The sequence below is a fragment of the Paramormyrops kingsleyae genome, chromosome 16 (genome assembly GCF_048594095.1).
Source record: "Paramormyrops kingsleyae isolate MSU_618 chromosome 16, PKINGS_0.4, whole genome shotgun sequence".
In the NCBI taxonomy this organism is placed as follows: domain Eukaryota; kingdom Metazoa; phylum Chordata; class Actinopteri; order Osteoglossiformes; family Mormyridae; genus Paramormyrops; species Paramormyrops kingsleyae.
This window is the reverse complement of record NC_132812.1, coordinates 3,992,028-4,016,242: the sequence shown is the minus strand read 5'-3', so window position 1 is coordinate 4,016,242 and position 24,215 is coordinate 3,992,028. Positions and strand designations below refer to the sequence as shown.

The 24,215-nt window shown below is 43.7% G+C and overlaps 1 protein-coding gene across 2 annotated transcripts; it reads left to right on the top strand.

Moving 5' to 3' along the window:
• The first annotated feature begins 848 nt into the window (after positions 1-848).
• Positions 849-23,941, top strand: htr2aa (5-hydroxytryptamine (serotonin) receptor 2A, genome duplicate a). 2 transcript variants are annotated; one of them, XM_023831723.2, is made up of 4 exons: positions 849-973; positions 1,270-2,109; positions 18,247-18,447; positions 21,693-23,941. In XM_023831723.2, the coding sequence occupies exons 2-4, from the start codon at positions 1,725-1,727 to the stop codon at positions 22,502-22,504; spliced, it is 1,398 nt and encodes a 465-aa protein (XP_023687491.2). In that variant the 5' UTR covers positions 849-973; positions 1,270-1,724; the 3' UTR covers positions 22,505-23,941. The 2 variants fall into 2 exon arrangements, with proteins under 2 accessions (XP_023687491.2, XP_072556789.1); XM_072700688.1 differs by lacking the exons at positions 849-973; positions 1,270-2,109 and adding an exon at positions 8,495-8,533.
• The last annotated feature ends 274 nt before the right edge of the window (positions 23,942-24,215 follow it).

Here is a 24,215-nt window from a genome sequence, read left to right as displayed (position 1 = left end):
GAGGTGGCCGGGACCTGGCCTCCTCAGCCCCCTGAAGGACTGCTTAACACCACTGAACACACATTTTCACAAGCTTCCTGACTGTGGTGGCATTGACACTGTCGAAACCATATGCCATGTGTCAGCACAGCAAATACACTGAAATTACCCCCCTGCCTGTTCCCTCCAATTAAGGTACGTATTTCAAAGATCAAGAGTCTGACCCTCCATTACTGCGCCCCCCCTACATGACCTGTGCCCCTCAGCCCACAGGGAGCTGCCCTATCCACTTCTGCACTGCATATTTGCCTTGGGGCTACACTCTGGTTTAGAAAATTGTCTGTAAGGGACTCCCCCTCACTCACCTTGCTAGCAGTGACTGTGGGCCATATGACACCCCCCCCAAAGGATAAACTACAAAGCTCATAAAGAACCCCCAGCAACCTGCTTAATGCTCCCCCTAGTGTTTATTGTGGAAGTGCTTCCACATCTTCCAAAGGTACAGCTGTGCCATCTCTCTCGGCTCACGGACTGTGTCAGAGGCACGGAAAACAAACCAGGCAGCCTTCACAGACGGAGAGAGAAGGAGGGAGGGGAGATGAGGAGGAGGGGAGGGGTGAGCGGGAGAGTGAGTGAGTACGAGTGAGAGAGAGAGAAAGAGAGAGAGAGGAGGTGCAGCCCACAGTCAGCCAGGGGTCCTGCTCTGTTTGCGGGTGCCGAGGCACAGAGCCGCTGTGGAAGAGACGCACCTGCCCTCCTTGGCCATCCAGCGCCCCCCCACCCTCCACGGCCACTCAGCACCCACCCGCACCCACCCGCCCTCCTCCACGGCCACCCGGCGCCCCCCACCCTCCACGGCCACCCAGGGGAGAAGAAACCCAAAGTCCACGCCAACTTTCCTGTGTGCCTTTACAAAGAATCCCATACATTATTACTATGATTGTTACTCTGAGGACAAGCAGCATGTGCCAGCGTGGGATTTTGGGAAAGAACGGTAGGAGAAATACTTTCACCTGTTCTACTGTGTGCAGTTCTAGCTTTAACCCAGCAAAGGAGGAATTAAGTGTCTTTGTCAGAAAAGAGAAAACCAATATTGCATATATGCATGTGCCTGGTGTGAGTTTATCTCTGTGTAAACTGTAAGCTCTGCCGTAACCTGTGCTCTCCACTCTTATTTGTGGATGGTACTCTGAACACCTGAGGATTTCTCTGGGAATAATTTGGGGATCTCTCTCTCTCTCCAGCTTTCTCTTTCTCTTCTGTTGTGAAACAGTGTTGTCTGTTTTGCAGAAAAGTGGATTCATTATATCCGTTTGACGGCTGCCTGATCGGGCAGTAGAGTTCTGGCTTGTACGAGGGACCTGAACACCAGACTGATCCCTTCTGACACAGACGGGGACCAACTTTTCTGTCCTACTGGAAACAGTGACTTTGCAGGCAAACCACCAATCAGACTCGAGGATTTTGGACTCGGCTGGCTGGGATTCCGCAGAGTACCTGCTGAGATGTAGAGCTCTTTGGCACATTTTCGCTGTCGATCTTACTGAACCCAAAAGTGAGACATCAAATAACTATTTGCCCCAGCTTGCATAAGACCCTCTGTGTGTCTGCCTCATGTGGATTACAGTGCCAGGTGGCAGCACCAGGATCGGCTCTGCCACTGAGGATGATGATGGACTTGCGAATCTACGCCTCAGCCGGGTAACAGACTTCTGATCCTGCAAGATTCATCCCCACACGATGCGATGAGCCTGAGGGGGAATTTGTCCAGTTTCGGCCCAGCGTACCTGGGGCTTCCGGGTCGGGAGTTCAGTAATGCCTCCCTAGGGTGCAACAGCAGCACAGACTCCGTGTCGGCCACTGCCACACTGATCGTGGCGACAGGTGAAGCCGGACACCTGGGTTCCCATTGCCTGGCCCCACCGCCAGCAGATGCCAAAAACTGGCCGGCGCTGCTTATCGTGGTGGCCGTGGCCCTCACAGTCACTGGCAACATCCTGGTCATCATGGCCGTGTCCCTGGAGAAAAGGCTGCAGAACGCCACCAACTACTTTCTGATGTCACTGGCTGTGGCCGACATGCTGCTGGGCCTCCTGGTCATGCCGGTGGCCATGGTGACCATCCTGTATGGTAAGTGAAGCTGTACAGCCAGTGCAGTGATGCATGAGTGCCCCTAGCCAGGGGCGTGGTTGATGGCCTGGGGCACTGCTGACAGCCAGGGGATTGGGTGAGGGTCAGGGGTGATGGGCAGGTCTGCAGGTAACAGGCAGGTGTGCGGATGACAGCAAGTGACGTGGGTGTTGGCCAGGGGTGCAGGGATGCGACTGACAGCTGGTAAACAACATACAACCACTGCAGTGGATATTCTGAGTTGCCCGTGTGTACGTGCGTAAGCCTGATGTGGAGGACAGACCCATCTCTCCCCGTCTCTTCAGGGTGATTGTAAACTTTCACACTTATGTACACCGTCGCTAATTCTGTCTTATTCATATAATACATATCTATTAATACATAAAGACATATAAACATATACAGATACAGACTCTCTCAAATATACATAGCCACACTGCATACACACACACATCCACACACACACACAAATGCATTCGGCTCTTGCAAACATTTCATGGTCATGCTGTGGAAGCAGTAGCCAGGCTGGATTTGTCACCATGCCCTCTCTCTCCTCCTCTCTGTCCCTCTGCTGTCCTCCTCAGTCCCCCGTTTCTTGCTTCCCCCCCATACTCCTCTGTTTCTCTGGTATGGCCGGCATCACCGTGCGGCTTGCCAAACCGATATTGCTGGCATATGAACGCCACGGCTAGTCACGGCTGGTCTTTAACAGCACATCCACATACCAAGCGTGCTGTCACTTCCTGTCACTGTAACAGATGCACACAAGAAATGAGATTAACAGTAAGTGTACAGGGCCATGTGAAATGGAGTCCTGCTTCATGATCTGTGTGCAATAGGGGGCGCTGTGGCTCTGAGTCTCTAGCAACCTCCTCGAGTCTGTAGTGTCTGCTTCATTTGTCTGTGTGCGTGACAAAGCTGGATATGCAACCAGACAGGCAGGATTAGGAAGGGTAGGTGTCTGTTATCACAGGGACACCAGTGCCTTGATGTGACATTATCTAAATGCATCGGCGAGGGGAAGCCATTAATCCCGATTTCTCAATCTCCCCACCCCCCCAGCATCACACATAGATAATGTGATGTCACAGGTGCTATGCTCTGGGCGGAACAGCCCCATGAAGGAGCTTAGCTTCCCGCATTTTTGAAGGGGTGTTGGTAAATTGTGCAGTTTGAAACTCCTCCGTGCTGTTTGGGGTGACTCACTGCCTTAAGGTGATGCCATTGGCTGCTGCCATTCGACCCCAATATCACCACTTGCCAAACAGCCACCTCAATGGCCAATGAGAATGACTCTTTGTTGCAATTTCTGTATCTTTAAATAATGCCTCCACCAATCCTCGGCTGACTTAAATAAACAAGTTTGCCCCCTTCGAAGCCTGATAATGCAAGAGATCAGAATTTTATTATTTTCATGTCAATTTTGCATAGAGCATAAAGATTTTATTTAATATGTTCAAAACATTCTTCTGATAAAGAATATTAGAGGTAACCAATCTCCAAAGCATTCCCTTTAAAGTTTTCTTTTGATTTTGACTTTTACTTCACATTAATGCACTCAGATATCTTTTAGTGTTCTAATTTCATTTATCCATGCGTTTTCCAAGGTTAGGTAATTATAATTAATTTAACAATTTGAATTAGCAACAAAAAACACCTGTCACATTACACATGTCATGGTCTACAATAATAAAAATGCTGAATATAATTATTATTATATTATTAATAATTTTGCTTTAACAACGGGTGGCTCAGTAGGTTGCACTGCTGCTTCACACCCCCAGGGCTGGGGATTATACCCAGGACTGCCTAGGACAGGCTCCAGGTCCAGCCACTTTGAAAGCTTGCAGACGATGCCTGAGTAACAGATCCAGTCAAGGCTTCCTTTGTGGGTGCTGCAATCTCATTGGTTCAAGGTCACATATCACCCACCATGTCAGTGCCTCACATAATCAAAACAGAGCACCTGATGCGGCACCTGGGCAGAAAGCTCACAAGCTCCCAGGTCGCATTCCCATCATGTGCGATTGCTCACACTCCTCCAGAGAGGCAGCACACTCTAAGAACACTGCGAGGCGATAATTCATACAACAAAGAACGAATGAGTGTTTCATTTGTTCTCCACACTGACAGACCCCTGGAGCCACAGACACAGGCAGAGAGCAGCTTTGTTTTCCTAATGAATTACCTGCTTGGTTCTCTTAGGCTCCTTCCTTTTCTTTTTACGTTATCTCCATACAGCGCTGGCCTGCCAAATGAGAATGTGTATTGCATTGTGTTTGTTTGTAGTTCAGCGATCAGTTCGTTACTGTTGTTTGCTCTTCTGACTGCATGCACTCCAATTAACACCGAGTGCCATGAAAAGCCCGGGAAAGACCTTGTAGCCGTCTATTGACTTTCGGGTGAGATAACCCTGAAGCTCCTGCACAGATGTTGGTGGGAGGTTGTGCATTTCAGCTGTTGGGAGGTAAAACACACAGCTGTGCGCTCAAAACATCATGAGGAAAGAGCCTCAAAATGCAAGAAAAAAGTTTAGAAAAGCTGCTGGTGACTGACTGATGTGCTGGCATTATGATTTCAGGAATACAGTAAAACTATCCTCACGAAAGCACCCAGTACTCATTACAACTAGAATGAAAACACCCTGTATTCATTACAACTAGTAAGACAACACTCAGTACTCATGATTAGAATGAAAACACCTAGCATTCATTATGGCTAGAATGAAATCACCCAGTACTCGTTACAACTAGAATGTAAACAGTTAGTATTTTTACAGCTAGAAATAGAATACCCAGTATTAATTACGGCAAGAATGAAAAGACACAGTACACACTATGACTAGAGTACTCATACTGGCTAGAATGAAAACACCCAGTATTCATTATGACTAGAATGAAAAAATCAATTATACAATGATGGCTAAAATAAAAACACCTAACGGCTAGATTGACAACACCCAGTGGTCATTACAACTCATCGTGCCACATGTAAGGCTAGTACCCTCAGACAGAAAGTTGATTCATTCTAACGATGGGCGCTACGTCAAGAGTGGTCTTAAAAGACTTCCCTCTCAAAGCTTCCTTGTAACAACTAACCTTTACACCGCAAAGCTGTCTGCTTAGCCCGAGGACATGTCAGAGCTGCATGCGAATCCCCCGTTTCAGTGCTGAGGGCTGTTACCTTGCAGGCTGCTTCGCAGGTGTCGTATACAGCTCGAGATTTACTTGACAAGCAGTGGCAAAAGTGGCAGCCGTTATTGATGTAAAAAAAAACGTTCCTGCAAAAGGGTTTATATGTGGGACAATGCACCATGTAGCCATTTTCACCTCGTAAGTCAGTGAGGTAAATTAGCGCTGCTCCAGGAGACAGCAGGCCAGTGTCATCTTTGTCCAGTGCTCACAGCCTCCAGGTCAATGGTCCTTTTCACTGGCTGACTCACATCAGAACGTCATGCTGAAAAGAACTTTGCCTCCATGGCGATCTGCTCATCCGCAGAGAGCGGCTGGGCTTGTCCAGGGAAAACCTAGGAAATAAAGTGCCAGCGGTCACAGGTGGTCACGGGTGATAAGGTGCTCGGTGCCCTGTCAAAGCGCCCCCCTCCTGCCCACATGGAGTCACATAGGACATTTGTGCTCCTTTTTTAGACAGCGAGAATGCTCTGGGAGACAACGTGTCCTTTAAAAGGCTCTTTGCTACTTTTAAAACACATTGTCCAAGTTCAGAGTGTTGACTGCAGCGTGTGCTTTTTCTGGCACACAGATACACACATTTGGGTATGAGATGCGGCATTTTTGGTGCTTTAATCTAAAGTCAACAATGTCAGATTCCTGAAGTGGAGAGCTGCAGGTTGTGTGCCATGTAATGCTAACGCTAACACAACAGGTACCCCCCCTGCAGAGTTTAAATCAAAGTTCAGTTCGAAGGCCACTGTGCCATCTTTGTTGTGTCTGGTCTCACTTCTTCCATTGTTGATGGCGATGTCACTTTTGTTCTCTTCTAAGAACAGAGAAAAAAATCAGTTACAGAAGAAACTATTGATCGGTCATCACAGTTATTCACTGGAAAATAGCAAAAGTTTTATACCAGAAAGGTGTGGAAACACAGGAGAGTGACAGACAACATATCTCTGTCACTATCAAACCCATTTTTTTCTATGCATGATTTCGACATTAATTGTTGCAACATGTTAATTTCCATCATAAGAACCTATGTTGTTTAGACACACTGGGCATTAGCACTTAATGATGGTTCAAATACTAAGTTAAAATACACTGCTTATCCAGAAAAATAAAGTCACGCACTTTAATATTTCATCGGGCTGCCATTAGCTTTGATTATGGTGTACGTTTGTCAATGCATTGTTTCCATGTGCTTGTGCAACATTTTTTTTCCATCCACATTTGCATTAATTTCTCTTTGAGATCTTGTACTGATGATTGGTGAGTTGAACCACTCTGTGAAGTCTTCTTCAGCACATCTCAAAGACTTTCAATGGGGTTAAGGTCAAGACTGACAATTTGAATCTGATGAATGCTGGCATTATCGTCCTGGAATATGCCCATGGCATTAGGAAAGAAAAAACCCATTGATGGGATAACCTGGCCATTCAGAAGATTCAGGTACTCAGCTGACTTCATTTTATTGCTGCATAACATTGCTGAGCTGTAATAAGGATCAAGTCATTGGCTCTTAGGTACTTGCTGATTCAAAGTCAAATGGTGATTTTTTTTTTGGTCAGTTATGGTTAAAGTAAAGAAGCCTGGACCTAAAGACTATAGTCTGGTGTGGAGTAATGAACTCCATGCTTATTGGGTTTATGGAAAATAGTTAGGCCTATTAGACTATTCTGCTTTTGGGACTGAGGGTAAAGATTACAGATCTGCACAGGGATGATATCTATCTCCCATCCACATCCACCCCACCCCCCCCTGCATTTACCAACACACCAACAGTACATATTAAAATAACACAAGTCCATATTTGTCTTTAAACACCTTAATTATTAAATTACTCACCTGGCACATTTCCCCAAACAAATTACAGTGCCAGAGCATGCAGGGCAAATAGCCCCTTGTCTTTGTGATTGTTAACGTTTGTTGTGTTCCCGGTTGTCGTCTGTGCCTTTTCCTGTGTCTTGCGTGAATCCTGTAGGATCCTCGCGTGTCTTCAGCAATTGTATAAATTATCCACCATGTGTGTGCCTTACAGACCAGGCGCGCAGTTAGCACCAGGGACGGATGGGTCCCCTTCAGATTCAGAGTGACCTCGATCCGTTCCCCCCCACTTACAGGACGAAAAAACAGCATCTGCCGTCTTTGCATAAGGAAAAAATATCCTTGGTCCCACCCAATTCAAAAATCCTATCTGCGCCACTGTTACAGACCAGCATCATACCTCCATGTTTCGGAGCTTTGTGCTGTTTAGTGATTGTTTGGCGTCTTTGTTAGTCCTATTAAAGGATTAATGAAAGAGCGATGTTTTCTACTTCAAGTGAGCTTGTCTTTCTTCCCCACTGCAATGCCTTGGTCTGCCATACATAACAATATTATTTTTATTTTGTATTATCCAGACCAAATTATCGAAACGTACTTAGAACTAATCTGAAATGATTAACTTTGCTTACGTCTTTTCCACATTTGAGAGTGGTGTGCCTAGTACAATAGCACATTTCTCCCATAAATTGTTTTTCAGCAGCCCTGTACAGCCCTGGCTACACTGCCACCGGCTGGTGCGAACAAATAATTTAACAGAACAAAAGGACTTATAATTAATATAGCAGATAGCCCTGTAAGAATATACAGTATGTGCATATACAAGCAATTTCACTACCGTTACTGTGGTGTTACCATACATTTTATTCCGATTCCTGCAGGAATACCATAAAGATCACCTTCATTTGCACTGTTACCGCGGGAATATTTGTATATTTTTCCCCCATTCCCGTGGATTACGCGGATATCCGCAATATTACCGCTTTCCCCATTCCCATGCATCCCTCTAGCAGAGCAGTTTGTAGCTATTGAAAAGATCAAGGGCTAAATCAAGTTTACTGGGGGCTTGACTTTTTTAAGGAATATTGGCATCGGGGCTAAAATACTCGAGGCTAGGCTTAAAATAAGCCCTGAGTCATCGGCCCTAACGACGCCCATGCCCTCTGGTAAAGAAAAGGGCACTATTCCCTGTATGTGAGAGGCAAACATGGAAGTACCTAATACCAAACAGATTAGCGGTTCACATTCCAGATGGGAAATATCTTTTTCAGCCTTACCCAAATTTACACAGAACGTGACAGATAGGGAATGCCTTAATAACGTGAAAACAGTTTGCATTGTTTAATACTCCAAAACAGCCAGGTCAGGTTGAGGAGCAGGTGATAGCACGTTGCCACACCCAACACATGACGCAACGCCTTGGGATTCCGGTTGGTGTTCCCCCAGGCCAACGTGAGTGAGGTGCTATATGGGCGTCCCCTTGGACTGGTCCGGCCGCATGGGTCCTCAGGGAATCGGGCCACATGGTCGGAGTATCGTAACTAATGCTCCCTCAAAATGTAGGTATTACTGTATGTTTCATTAGGGACTCCCTGAATAATAGTGATGGAAAGTTCGATTCAATTTACAGAGCCGATCCTACCAACCTGTATGTTTAAATAAATCGAACTTTTGATTCAAAGAGTTCGTTGTGACGCACTACGTACGTACATGCTGCTGCACTTTGTTAAATTACTTTAATCGAAACTGCATGTTTATTAAAATTCTTATGTATATAAAAATATTGGTTATCTCAGAGTCTTGTGAATGTATATCACTTCTGGGGGGTATTCCAGAAAGCAGGTTATGTGACATACCCGGGTAAGTTTAAGGGTAAGTTAGTGGATAACCTCAACTTTCGGTTCCAAAAACGGAGGTTAACTTTCTGGGTATGTACGTAACCATAGCAGCTTACTCCCTGAAGATAACCTGCTACTGAGCAGGTTATGTTCCAGGGTAAGTTTGTTGCAGAAGGTTACTGAGCATGGCGTGCCCTTTTGATGACGATCCTGTGAACGTGGAGGCATAAATTATACAAGGTTTTTTTCGCCGGGAGAGAGTTATAAGACCGCGTATTGATGTCTTGTCATTTCCTAATGATTATTTGAAAAAGCGTTATCAGTTTTCAAAAGAATCGTTCATTTACTTAACATCTCTTGAAACCGCATATTGCAAATGTCACAAACCCAAACCGCGGGTCTGCGCTTAGCACAGAAAACATTCTGTGCATAGCACTTCGGTTTTTTGCGTCAGGGCATTTTTTGTACAATATGGGCGACGCAGAGCATATAGGAAAGGCAACTGTGTGTAGAGCCGTTCGCACAGTATGTCTGGTACTTAACGCTTCTTACACACGTTTGTACAGTTCCCTGTCCATAAAGCTCTGCGTGTTATTAAAGAGGAATTCCACAGAGTGGTAGGTTTGTCCTTTGTAGTAAAATCTATGATGCATATTTAATATATAGTCATACTATTTATATCTATAGCCTACATGTATTCATCCTGCACACACACACTTGATGCTTCCCTATATGACTTTCTATTTCAGGGTTTCCAAATGTAATTTGGAATACATGTAATACATGTATAGTGACAATAAAAGGCATTCATTCATTCATTCATTCATTCATTCATAATTGGGTGCATTGATGGCACCTACATTCCTATTAAAGCTCCTTCAATAAATGAGGGAGACTATGTTAATAGATAGATAGATAGATAGATAGATAGATAGATAGATAGATAGATAGATAGATGTCTTTATTGTCACTATACAAGTACAGCGAGATAGCGGAGGAAATCTAGTCATAGTATCAATGTGCAGGTAACTTGATTTTGTATCCTTAATTTTTTGCCTTGTTAAAATCATCAAACTCATTACTTTTTCCACAAAGTATAGGTAATCAATTATCGTGTAATCAATTACCTTTTTGCAGAATGTTTTTGTGTTTCATTTTGACTTGGCTCAAAGTTCTTCTGTCTCCAGAAGGATTACACCTTATTAAATAAGAAACCATATATTCCTAGTCGATACACATTGTTATTTTAACCTAAAGAAATGAATGGCAGGAAAAGTAAATGCTTTCATAGTGATTTAACAGTAAAAAGGATGCGGAAGGGTTATGTGTTTAATTATTTTGCATTATAATAAAAGGGGAGGCGATGTCAAATTTGCAATTTAATACACACGCATTTACTCTGTCCGTTATTCTTTGCCAAGCCAACTCTTTCTTTAGCCGATGCAGCCGTATTGCTTTTTTCATTATTATTGGCTTGAATTCCTCATATGCGTGCATTAAAACTTCCAACTCCGCCTCTGTGAAGTATGCCGCTCTCTTTTTTTCACTTTGATTTTCCATTTTGACTCATGAAATCGGCGATCAATTGAAAGCGTCTTTATGTACAGTATGCACGGTGCACGCGCATTAACTCTGGGTAACCAATAGGAGGTTGATTGAACTTACTCTTCTCAGGTGTTTTGGAACCGACATACTCATGGTATGCGGGTTTGGGGTATATCAACCCAGAGGTTAAGATTTACCAAATGGTAAGTTAACCAAGCTTTCTGGAATACCCCCCTGTGGCCTGTACTACGAAGCGGGGTTACTGGCTTATCGGGGTAACTTGTTGGATTTAAGGTAGTCTGGGCAAAATGTAAGTGAGCGAATATGAAGTCCATTTAAACTGTGGTACCTTAAATCCAACAAGCTACCCCGATAAGCCAGTAACCCCGCTTCGTAGTACAGGCCACTGGTCTAATTAAAGTGAAAAACAATCATGTAACTTTAATGTTGTAAATATAAACGAACAGTTAGCCTCGAAAAGCCTAATAAAATAAGAGTATATAAGACATATAATCTAAAATGCTTTAATTAAAGGATAAAAACCAACATCAAAGTCACAACATACAGAATACAACAAAAGCTGTTCGTAAAGGCTATTTACTTATCCGGATCTCTTAACTTCAGCACAATCAGCACCGGTCACTATGGGTTTTGGGTAGGCCTATGCCGAGGGGAACGGAAAGCAACACGGCCACGCACAGTGTACAAGTAAATTTTAAATGGTTATATTGTGTGTTTTTATAAGTTAATTTGTCAAATGTTAACTGTTCAACGTGTGGATCTACAAAAAGTTCGATTCTTTTAGATTTGAAAACCGATTCGATCGATTCACTGAAAAAATCGGTTCAAAAGAATGATTCGTATACGAATCAGATATATCACTACAGAACAACCCCCCGTCGGTACCCTGGGACTCTCCGAAGAGAAAGTACCAAAACAACTTTTAAAATCAAATTTATATCACACTTTCCTGGTAATAAACATTGAAAATTATAAAACTGGGAAATGGGTCTATAGACTGCCTGCAACACACGCGCGCGCAAATACACACATACACAAACCACAATAACAGAAGATACAAATAACAGTTTTGTTTTCATGTTTCATCTGTCAAAAACATGTATGCAACGATCAATATGAAATAGTACAAATTACTGCTATTGTTAGACAGCTATAGAGATCCACTGTGTAATCGTTAATTTCCCAATATAGCATTTAAGAAGCTGTTTTCCTTTGTCGCTAGTTCTTAAGGTAAGCTAGGTTAATTGATTTTTTTTTTGTATGTTTTTTAACGCCTTTCTATCGAGATCGAGGAAGAGGCTTAACGTGAATGTTATCATTTTGCCATTTGGGTACAGTTTAATGCATATGGTGAAAGGATGTAGTTCTGGCCAGTAATGTACTTGAAAATATGGTTTAAGTTGTTATGGTACAATAAGACACGCTACGCTGTCTTCATATATAATGCGTTCCTATAGAGATTTAAACGCTGCTTTGAATTGAATAATTTTGCCTTTGGAGTACAATTTCGTGTATTTAGCAATAGAATGCATTCTTGGTTTTCCTAAGTTGTTGGTTTGGTACATTACGCCACGTTAAGCTTTTACACATGCAAACGTAGGGCGGTTTATCTGTTATATTTAAGTTTTGCAACAATATTGTTGCTGCTTAAAAATCCGCTATAGACATAAGAAGCCCAGAGAAGACTAGTAGGCTATAGGCTACATAGGCTATACCACCTGCCAATGCACATGAAGTTAAACCATGCAAATACCTGTCCTCACACAAGCGGAAGCTTGAATTCACATTTAACACGAACACGTCTTATGTCTCTGCTGATATACTGATAAAAAGTAATATTATTGCAATGATACTCCTTTTCTCTCTTTTAAATATATGTATAGTGTGTGTAGGTATGTGCTAGCGATCACGGCTGCTGAAATTATTTATATAGATCACTGAGATTTCAGTGAGTAAATGATCGTAGACGATTATGTTAATATATGATAATTTACAATTACACTTAGTTTTATAGCGGGAATGCGCTTTTTTCGTATTGCGTAATTAGGGTAAATATCCTCAGGACCGTGGTCTCTAGCTGAGATCGACGTACAAACAGGCATACGGGAATACAAATAATGTTTTATGCATAATTAACCGCGATTCTCCACCACGGAAAACGTTACTTTCTGCTCGTCGCAGCGCCCGCAATTAGCCGCGCCGCTCCGAGAACTCGGCACTTCGCAACGGAGACCTTGATAGCAGATTAATATTGCTTTAATTACGCCTTGGTTCATCATGTCTTGATAATTCGCAGCTGGCTGTTTTATTAGATAAAGTGAGGGCTCGTAATGGGCTTGTTATAGGGCTGCATGTCTCTAGTTAAAACAAGAGTGCCCTGTAAACACCAAAGTTATCACTTTGTTTCCTGAGAGAAACCAGGCTTTGAAACGCTCAGTGGGTGGGACCAGGGGCGCCGCCAGAAATCTTGGGCCCCATGAAAGATTACAATTTTGCCCCCCCCCCCCCCCCCCCCTTTTTGCGAAAAGGTAAAGCCCCTAACAGGGCCCCATGTCAGTGCTGGGCCCCTAGAATTGTTCTAACCTTTCCCCCCCTGGCGGCGCCCCTGGGTGGGACTGTCATGTGTTGTGAGACACTACTCAGTGTAAACCAATTATAAGTCAGTTAAAGAGCTGCAATATTGCCATAATCCCATAAACTGAATTTCTATTGGTTATCGCTCACTTTTACCCCATCATCACAAACATGGTGCCTGCAGCTTGTCTCAGGAAGAATCGCAGGTGACATCATGGACTTGTAACTTGAACATTCTTGTTCACAAAAGTGCGCCTCCTGCAGGACTGAGAAGAAATGGCTTTGATGTGAATACAGTAAAATCCCGTTATAGTGGACTCGCTTATAACGGAATATCGTCAATAACGGACGAGGTCCACTGGTCCCGGTCGTGCGCCTTTGAGAACATACGGAAAAAGCATCGGATACAGCGGACTCTCATATAACGGAATTTCGCTTATAACTCACAAACAGTTTGGTTCCCAGGGCCACTTTTAGCTGTAGTTTTGTTCGGCTATAACAGACATGCGCAGATACGTAGTCGGGATTATTAATAGTCACGCATCTGCTCAGGTAAAGTTGGATTACTACATGTACAATATAATAATCTATACCACAAGTGTGTCTGCTGGAGTGTGGCATGAGTAAATGGTGTCCTGTAGTTGTGTTCTGGGCATACAGCAACTCTGGATATAACAGACTGTTTTGCCAGGTCCCTTGAAGTCCTTTATATCGGGATTTTATTGTAATTGTGAAAGGAGTAAAAATAATAATAATTGGATATAAGCAACAGCTAGATAAGTGGTTCGCAATAATATTGACCTAAAAATGAATAAAAACTCTTTTATCACATTGAGAAAATCATATTATGACCCCCCAATTATTTGGTGATCCCCTGGGCGGTTGTGATCCACAGTTTGAGAACCATCGAGTTAAATAACTCAGTACAGGGAACAACAGCAGATTCCGTCATGGGTATCGCTATCTTCTCACAGGCTTAGTGAGAGAACCTTTACCTGTCACGTCAGATGAATAATGTTGTCCAATCACAGGGGTATGGCTAAGGGAGGGCAGGGGGTGCAGTGCTCACCCAACAGACCAGGTCTAACCAATCATTAGTGATCTAATTGAATATTCATAGGAGCCCCTATATGAGAGAAAATATGACTTGGTGCCACCTCTCCTCTCGGTTGATTACTATTACTGTCGCCACCCTTATTATAAGTAGCTCCCCCAATTATTTTCTAGAAGTAGCTCTCATTGTAAATAAGGCTGGAGATCCCTGTCCAATATTCAAGCAAACTTTCACATCATGGTCAGACTGCCCACCAGGGGATCCCCAAGACCTCTGACATTATTCCAGCACTGGTGCTCTCCCACTGTGACCACTGCTCACCACAGGAAGGAAGACAGCCTGGTAACATCGCAGCACTCTCTGTTGTGACATGCAGTGCAGCGTGGCTGTTCATGAGGACACACCTGAAACTTGATTTTGGTATTTGCTGGTGCATGAGCTCTTGAGGCTGTGAATTTCTGTCCTGATTTATTTGGGTTATGTAAGCACTGGTGTGACAGGCCACGGACTTGTGATTAAAAGGTTCAAGTCCAATGTGGGGCAGCGTAGTTTGAAAAATACACTTCAAACATTTAAATACCATGTCTACCTCGGTGAAGATTAGTGGAGAATCATGGTCCTTGTCTCCAGAGTCTGATTCTCACACTGAACACATGGAGAATGGGTTTAAATAGCATTTCAACTTTCAAAAAGTTCCATGTTTTCAGCAGATTATAGCATCAGGCTATAGGGTTTGTGTCAAGCATTTTTATTAATCACTCAGACACACATAAGGACAGGGTATTGGCATACAACACACATAAAATGATGTGCAGACCATCAAACACATACAGACACAAGGATGTTTGAACAGACATTTATGGTGGAGATACTTTCCAGGTCCTTCATCTAATCAGTGTTTGTAAACAAAGTGCATCAATGTGATCCGGCCATAATGACCCTAATTACAGCCTTTCAGCCGCACTGCTGCTATCGATGATGAATGGCACCGATCAGTCTTATTTATTTTCATTATCAATGTTAATTGTAAATCTTGGTGAGTAGCACTGTCGCTTCACACCTCCCGTGTGGTGAGTTTGATTCCCACCTCTGCTTTCTGGGTGTGGACGTCACATGTCCTCTCCCTGTCATGGTGGCTTCTTCCTGCAGTTTGGTTTCTCTAAATAGTCCAGTGTGTGTGGATTATGTTCATATTTCATTCTGGGGACCAAATGTCCCCCACAATGTGATAAAAACCATTTTTTTTTCTTGTGGGGACCATTTTTCAGGTCTCCTCAAAGATCTGTGAATGCAGTCAAAAAAGTAAAAAAGCCAAAAGTCTTGTATTTAGTTTGGTTACTTATGGTTAAAGTTAGGGCTGGGTAGGGGTTAAGGTCATCATGTTGGGAATAGAGTCTCCCCCAAAGAAATTGGGGAATGATATAATTACAAACCTGTGTGTGTGTGTGTGTGTGTGTGTGTGTGTGTGTGTGTGTGTGTGTCCTGTGATGCACCCCTCCAGGTTGTAACCTTATCCCTTATGCTGAGCCTGTGATAGGATCTAGGCCAGTGTTTCTCAACCCAGTACTTGGGGACCCCCAGTCGGTCCACATTTTTGTTCCCTCCCAGCTTGAGAAACACTCCTCTAGCCCCCATACCCCCCCCCCCCGAGACCCTGGCCAAGATAAGTGGTAAGTGGACAGGTTAGTGGCAGTTTTGTTCCATGTGCCTTGTTTGTGATCATCTAGAAGCCCCTTCCATGCTGTGCAGCTTCTGTGAGAACATGTCAAGAGATGGATATGAAGCCACGACTTTTCCATCGTCGCCTTCCCAGCTTCCAAGCACTGCTCTGGTCTGCCATAATAATAAGAACCCTGTTGTTCTATATAAGCTTCAGTTTATTTGTCCCTTTTTCATTTTGCTGCAGGCAAGATTAATTGTTCTTATTGTTTTATCGTCATCGAAGTGGGAGCTGTTATGAGACAGCGCACTGCCCGATGTCTGTTAGCAGTCATCGAGTGGTGTATGGTCTTTGTATAACCCCTGACAGCTTGTGTTCAGGACACCGGGAACGACACTATACATGAAAGAATGGGGAGACACGCTCATTGTTGTTTGTCTTTGCTGAAACTCAAGAACGCCTTTTTTTCCTCTGCATGACACAGAAGCGTTGATGAAAGAGAGCATTTGCTACAGGGCTTGTTTCTGTCTACCGATAAGTAACCGCGGAATCTTTTTTCCCGACTCGGAGGAGGACGGGGCTGGAAGCTGCAGGAGCTTCTGCCTGAGGAGCGGCCCGTTCCCCTTCAGATTGAAGTGTTTTGTCAAAGTGAGATTTTACTCCCAGAAAATTCTCAGTCACGCTTTTAATATACCTGCTTTGTCTGCCTCCATTTAAGCGTCCCTCTGAAGAAGCGGGGAGAGCAGCCCCGCGGCTGATTTCGGCACTTCTGAGATCTCACTCCTCTCATGCCTTCTGCATGTCATTTTTCGGTGCTGAGCCGATGGCTGCAATATTCACGGTGCTTTACTTGGATTTAGGCTTTGAACCTGTCTCATCAGGGGGCTGGGATACAGCCTCAGATGAGAAATTTGCAAGACAATTCAAGTGTTTTTGAGAGTGACCAGTTTGCACCATCATGTTCCTAACTTATGAACATGTTCCTCTTTATTTTTATAGCTGCAGAGGCAGGAACAGCAGGAAGGTTTCTCTGTTTGTAAACCTGCGATGGTCTTTCAAAGCTACATTTCTTTATTTGTTACAGGAATACGTCATCTGGCTCTTTTCAGTGCTTTCGGGCTCATTCAGACTGAGCCGTGTGTCCCCGAGATATGAGTTGTGTAGCTTGATGTCGTGATCTGCCTTTTGTTCCTGGGAGAAAGGATGAAGGGGCAATGAAAAATCAGAAAAAGCAGGCTCACTTTTTCCATAACTGAAGTGAAATTGAATAAAAGTTTCATCCTTTAATGTTAAATTAATATTTTAATTTAATTTTACCCCATAGCATGGCTTACTGGAAGGAAATGAGGGCAATGTTTATTAACTACCTGAGGAAGTTTCTCCAGAAACTGATCTCTAAGACTGACTATGGTGGAGGGTCCCTCATACATGAATTTTCACTTCTTACACATTCTTTTATGAAATATGATTGGCATTCAAATATTAAAAACAAAAATCAGTAGATATATATTCTTTTATATATCATTTGATATTGACCAGCCATGTTAGGTTTTTCAAGGGAAAGCAGTGTAAGAGTAAGACAGATAGATATTACAAAGATACTGACAGCAGTGTTGATCTCTGATGGACTTATATAAATCAACTGGAAGTCTTCATAGAGTTCAATGTCTGTCTTTTTAAGAGAAAACTTGTATATATTCAGTGTAAATATGCAAACACATTACTTTTGCTGGCTCCCAGGAGCACTGTATCTCGCGGAAGAGCGGCATGCTGGGATTGCTGGAGGCCCAGCCCAGCTCCACCTATGGCAGCATCCAGTGGCCATGACAACCTAGTGCACTTGCAGTGTAAAAAAAACAGTGCTTACTTAAAACCACACTGCTTACCTGGCACCGCCTCCCCAAATCACAAGAAATTGAAAGGGATAATGGAAGCATTATGGTCACCGTGATTTTGGGGGTTGAAAGGGACCCTTTGTTTGCTAGCCTTTGTCCACTAGTGTTACTACAATTATTCATCGAGTTTTGGTATCAGCTATTTATACCACAGCTAACAAAATGTATGGAGGCCATTGTTTTGTCCTGTTACTCAGTGAGTGTGAGCGAGTATGCCTGTGTGTCAGTACGTGTCCATGATTGCCTGTATGTATCCACTCGCTGCCGTGTCGTGCTTCGTCGTTGAGCACCTCACTGTTTCAGTATGTGCAGTCCAGCACAGCATGTGAATAGTGTCCATTAAGCACAGCGTTTATTTTTCTCTGTGCATGGATCTGTGATATCTTGTCCCCCCTGCCGGGGGATTTATGTAATTGTGAATGATATTAGCAGCCAAACAGCTTCCCCATTATCTGCCAGGCCCCTCAGTGTCTGTTGAGAACAGGTATGTGGATCTCTGTCTGTCCCCTTTGTGAGTCTGTCCCCTGCACCATCAGCATTTTGTGTCTCTCTTCAGGGTACAGCTGGCCGCTGCCTCCAACCCTGTGCCCAATCTGGATCTACCTGGACGTCCTCTTCTCCACAGCATCCATCATGCACCTGTGTGCCATTTCCCTGGATCGTTACATCGCCATACGCAATCCCATCCAGCACAGCCGCTTTAACTCCCGGATGAAGGCCTTCATGAAGATCATGGCAGTCTGGACCATCTCTGTTGGTATGTGCTAATATGGTGGTCTGGACCATCTCTATTGCTATGTGCTAATACGGAGGTCTGGACCATCTCTATTGGTATGTGCTAATATGGAGGTCTGGACCATCTCTATTGGTATGTGCTAACAGGGAGGTCTGGGCCATCTCTATTGCTATGTGCTAATATGGCGGTCTGGGCCATCTCTATTGGTATGTGCTAATATGGCGGTCTGGGCCATCTCTTTTGGTATGTGCTAATATGGCGGTCTGGGCCATCTCTATTGGTATGTGCTAATATGGCGGTCTGGGCCATCTCTATTGGTACAGTATGTGTTAATATGGCGGTCTGGGCCATCTCTATTGGTGTACGTTAATATGGTTTCAGCAGCACATGAGATCTTTGTGCTGCGGTTGTTGCTGTTGTGAGTCAGTTACCAGCTCTCATATTGTAATTGTGGAAACACTGTGGAACAGAAATGGACCTAAGGATGTTCAAATATCTCAAACACTTGTAAACATACTTAATTTCCCTGGTGGAAATGAAGACCCCTGCTTTCAAAAAGAGTGTTCATATATTCATATGAAAAGTCTTTAATTAAAAATCTCCCAGCCAGATCCTGGATATACTTAGTCCAGTTGGTTTTACATATTAACTTATGCTGATGGCTTCTGGAGCGTGACAGGCATTGCTTGGTTCTCTTTAGATCAGCTATTGAGAAAAAGGTGACTGAAACTATGGCTAAAATAATGTTAGTCAAATCAATTACAGTAGATATTGTCCACATTGATTTTCTGAAAAAGCAACTGATTTATTAGTGATCTACCATGTACAGCATGTCCAGATACAGGCCAACTGGGTCTGGGTATTATGAAAACTCACATGAAATCTGTTGGCAGAGCACAGATAAGAGTAACAAAAGTGCGTGTCGAAGAACACCTGCATGCAGGAAAACTATTGGTAGTTCTCAGCAGCTGCCTGATTTGGGGTCTTAGTGCCAAACACAGCCTGCTGCCAGACTGGACCTTTTCAATCAGAGGCCCTAAGTGTGTGCAGACTGTCTCGATGACTGGCTACAGAGCAGCCAATGGAGGTTGGATGATGAGTGCTTGAAAGTGCCCTCTTAATGTGTGCCCACAGACAGCCGCTGTTTATGGGCTGAGTTGTTGATGACTGTTGTCCTTGGGAGAGCCACTACAGGCTACTTCTGTGCTACTATGATTGCGGCGCAGCACATATGAGGGCCTTTAAAAGCTCCCTCTGGTGTTTCCAGTGAGGAAGTTGACTGGTTAAATAGTCTGTGCTTGAAATTGTCATGCTGCTTGACGGAAGGACTGGCTTGCTACTTTAGTACAGTTTAATGCTTCGTCAAAGCTAATTATAGGCTTGCCAACTTTGGTCGGCTGGCTGAAGTGAGATTTTCAATTTAAGATAAGTCGACACACACATTTTTACATATGTAACAGTTTTATTGCATTGCAAATAGTCTGTAGGGTTTCAAACTACCCCAATGTGTTTGATGCAGCTAATTGTAGGTTTATAATGGAATAATATAGATTTGCGTAGGATTTCTTGCATGAGCATGAGTGTTTGAAAGTGCGACTGTCACGCCAGATGCGTGAGACTTGGAAACCTTGTAATTAGCATAACCTCTGAAGTTAAATAACCCCACACATGTATCTTGCTATTTTTCTTATGTAAGGAACAATTTTATTTTATTCTTTCCAAAAAATTTTTTGCATATGCACACTTTGCAAATTGACTGAGATGCTCATTTATCAGAGGGTAACCAAGTGACTCCACAATAATGTGTTTGCCACTTGTAACCGGGATGTGGACACAGTTAATGGGCATCACACAAACTCGCCTGCTGCTTGCATGCAATCGTCCACCCCTGAAGTTCAAACAGCACCCAAGTTCATCCTTCAGCAATAAAGCCAGTCCTGAAATATTTATGTCACTTAATGAAAAGCAGCAATGACAGCGACACCATTATTTTTATGAGCTTGACAATTCGCTGTAAAAACAGTGGGCACAACGGTGTCATAATTTTAAATAACAAAGTCCTAATTGGATGGTGAAATGTGGACGGTTTTATTTCACAGTCATGATTGTGATTGCTGTCCGTGACTGCAGCCTGAACCAACAGAAATGTGTCAAGTGAAAGTGGTTCAGTTTAATTTGGTCAGTACATGCTTCATGCATTCATTTTCCGTGCATGTTTATTCATTCACAGCAGTTTACCATGTAAGGGCAATATATATATATAAGTAATACAAGTGTGTATTGTGAAAGATAAAAATGAACCCCAGCCCAGAATTAATACTAGTGTGGTCATATTAGTCATGCATCATTGTATAGTTGTGTTATGAGAATATACAGTAAACCTATTTGAGCAGCAACAGACAAGCTAGGGGGCTCTGATTATGGGTAAAAGTGCAATTTTTGAATACTTAAAGAAGAAGGTTATGAGTCTTTTTTACTTTAACCACAGAGGCTACAGTACGTAGTCAGAAAAGGGGCATATTTCCTGTTCTGCACGCAGTCGGAGGAACACTGACACACTGCTGGGAATTCTCATATATACAGCTTTACAGCCTCAAATGGCAACATTTACAAATGTTTCAAAGTTTGCCATCAAGCAAGTTGACTCATTTCCTGTCGCTTGTCACTCAGGGCTGTTTTACTGTTTTTAACCACCTATGTCTACAGTTCCTGGTCGGTGCCACTTATGTTTGCTCACACTTTCCTGTCAGTCACACAGGTATATTTTAGGCTTCTAGCTTCGCTTGCCTGGTGCCATGTTTGACTTGCGATCAGTTTGGATTTCCCAATGGCCAGACTATGGTCTGCCTTGATAACCTCATCATTCGGTTTTAGATTTGCTGAGAGATTTTTGGGTCTAGATAAGTACAACAGGCAGAGGAATCTGCACTGTGAAGGCTGCTATTACCGGAAAATGTATTTGGAATTTAATGTAGGCTCTGGTTAATGTTGTTTCCATGCACAAGGGATTTAGTCTGAATTATCTCCATGCAGGAAAAATATTTAGTATAAAAATGCATTTTGTTTAGCATAATGTTTGTGGAAATGTCTTTGCTCATTGAATAAACTGGGTTTCATATTTATACATGATATAATTAAGGATTGTGTGAGTGTATATAAACCGGTTGTATCAGTTTTTGATATGCACTTAGATACACACAGACATGTAGCTACTTGCGATCTCTCCTTACATTAATAACACGATACCCCCATCTTCATATCCGCAGGGATCTCCATGCCCATCCCTGTCCTGGGCCTCCGAGATCACTCGAAAGTTTTCAAGAACCACACCTGCCAGCTCACGGACAACAACTTTGTTCTGGTGGGCTCCTTCGTGGCCTTTTTCGTCCCCCTGATCATCATGGTGGTCACCTACTTCCTGACCATCGGTGCCCTGCAGAACGAGGCCACCCTCTGCTTGGACCAGCTGGTACCCAAACCCAAGTGGGCCATTCCCCTCAACTTCCTGCCACAGGGCTCCCTGTCCTCAGAGAAGCTCTTCTTCCGGCGGTCGCTAAGCCGAGAGGCGGGGCCTCAGGCTGGGAGACGGACCATGCAGTCGATCAGCAATGAGCAGAAGGCCTCTAAAGTTCTGGGTATCGTCTTCTTTCTCTTTGTGTTCATGTGGTGCCCGTTTTTCATCACTAACGTGCTGGCCGTGGTATGCGGTGGGGCCTGCAGCGCCGGCATCATGGACGGCCTCCTCAACGTCTTCGTGTGGGTGGGCTACCTTTCTTCCGCTGTCAACCCGCTCGTCTACACGCTGTTCAACAAGACGTACCGCTCTGCCTTCTGGCGCTACGCCCGCTGCCGGTACCGAGAGGAGAGGAAGCCACTGCAGCTCATCCTGGTCAACACCATCCCACCAGTTGCCTTCAGCCACAGCCAGCTGCCTCTGGGTGACATCGCCCCTCTGAGGAACGGGAACTGTGGAGCTGGTCGTCATGGTTACGCCCCCGTGGCCTCGAGGGAGGACAAACTTGGTTTGTCTGAGCTCGGGGGGATGAGCACTGGTGAGGAGAAGGTCAGCTGCGTGTAACCGGAGACTGGGGAGGGGGCTTGTATATTTCCTCACTATAAGAACCATGGCAACCATGCAGGAAGTCCTGCAAATAGCTGTTATCTGCAAGATAAAGGCTCTGGGTTAAAGAGCGATTGATAAGGGAGCAATTAACGATGGAGCAATTGATGACAAAAGGACGAATCAGATAGAGGCACGACAAGAAGTATCCGCTGCTTTATGGACAGTGTTTTGTACTTTGCTGAAAGCATATAAAATAAACGAAAGCCGGTCTGCCTCAGAGAAACTGTGACCTCTGAACCCATACCACATATTCTTGTAGGAGACAAGCAGTCGATCCTGCACCATGCAGCGTTTTGATGCCAAACAGCTCATGTGTGTCCCATCCCAATCCTGTCCCATTTCTTTTTTCAGTCAGTTCTAGGGATGGAATCAGCTTGATGAGGTGTGGGCAGGCCTTGTTGCGTTATCAGGACCTGGAGATGATTGATACAGATGCATTGTGGTTAGTGACCAGTCCAGCCACTCTGGAGTCCTTGCTCAGACGTTTGCAGAGCATGAACGTGTGGAGATGGCAGCATCACTGCACCACGTGAATCTCTCTCTCTCTCAGAGAATGGCGCCGGCTGTGAGGCCGCATAGCTGTTGTTGGCATCCTGTGTGGCTTTGTTGTGTTATTTAAATGATTCAGCCTGTCAGAAGTCACTAAGCCTGTTCCATCTAGACCCCCCCCCCACAAATCTCCTTTCATCCATTTAATTTCTCTCTGACACACAAACACAGACAAACTCTAATTATCGCTCCTCGTCTGTTAAGTCTTTCTCACACACGCTCACCTCTCACATTCTCTCTCTCCTTCTCCATCTTTCACTCTCTCTCCACCTTTACACCTCACAGGATCAGCCTCAGTGAGTATACAGTCGTTGTCTTATGGCCATTTACTCAACTTTAAATCTTTAATATGCCCATGACATGTTTCATGTGTGATTTTTAACCAGGGCACCAGTGTGATCTTGCTCCTATGAATTTCACTTTACTTTCAATAATTAAATTAAATATTCAGTGTACCATTATCAGAGGACATTTTACCTATCAAATGAATAATATCTGATATATTTTCCTTGAACTGTCATTAAATTATATTAATATTATATATATATATATATAAAATTAGAAATGGTATGTTGATATGTACTTGTTGGCTGTATCTGATTTCTGTTCCATCTGATTACAAAAGTAAGAGCCATAACCTCCTTCCAGGTTAGTTTCAAAGCTAAAAAAGTCATAAGAATTGTCCTACATTAGTATTTCAAAAGGTGTTACATAGATTGAATAGATTATGACAGTCACTGTAAGCAGAAGATCACCCGACACTGTATTGTGATTATTGTTGTAGCTGACATATCAATGATATGTGGACATCACTAAATATTAAAAAGTGTCATGCTATGGCCGGCTGGGGGCAGCCTTACGGAAACATTGGAAGTGTTTGTTGGTCTGTCGCTGGGAAAGAGGCTATGACACGACAGGTCATAAAGCTCATAGAGCAGAAGAGAGAGAGACCCAGGGTGCACAGATCCACTGGGGAAGGTGTTCGTTAAATTGCATGATCAGATTTCCGCAGGACTTCAGTTCATTCCAAGGCGTGTCAGCTTTGATTGACTCTGTTGTTGATACGCACTTGACATAAAAGCATCAGAAACAGTCGATACTTAAGGTCCACACTTGC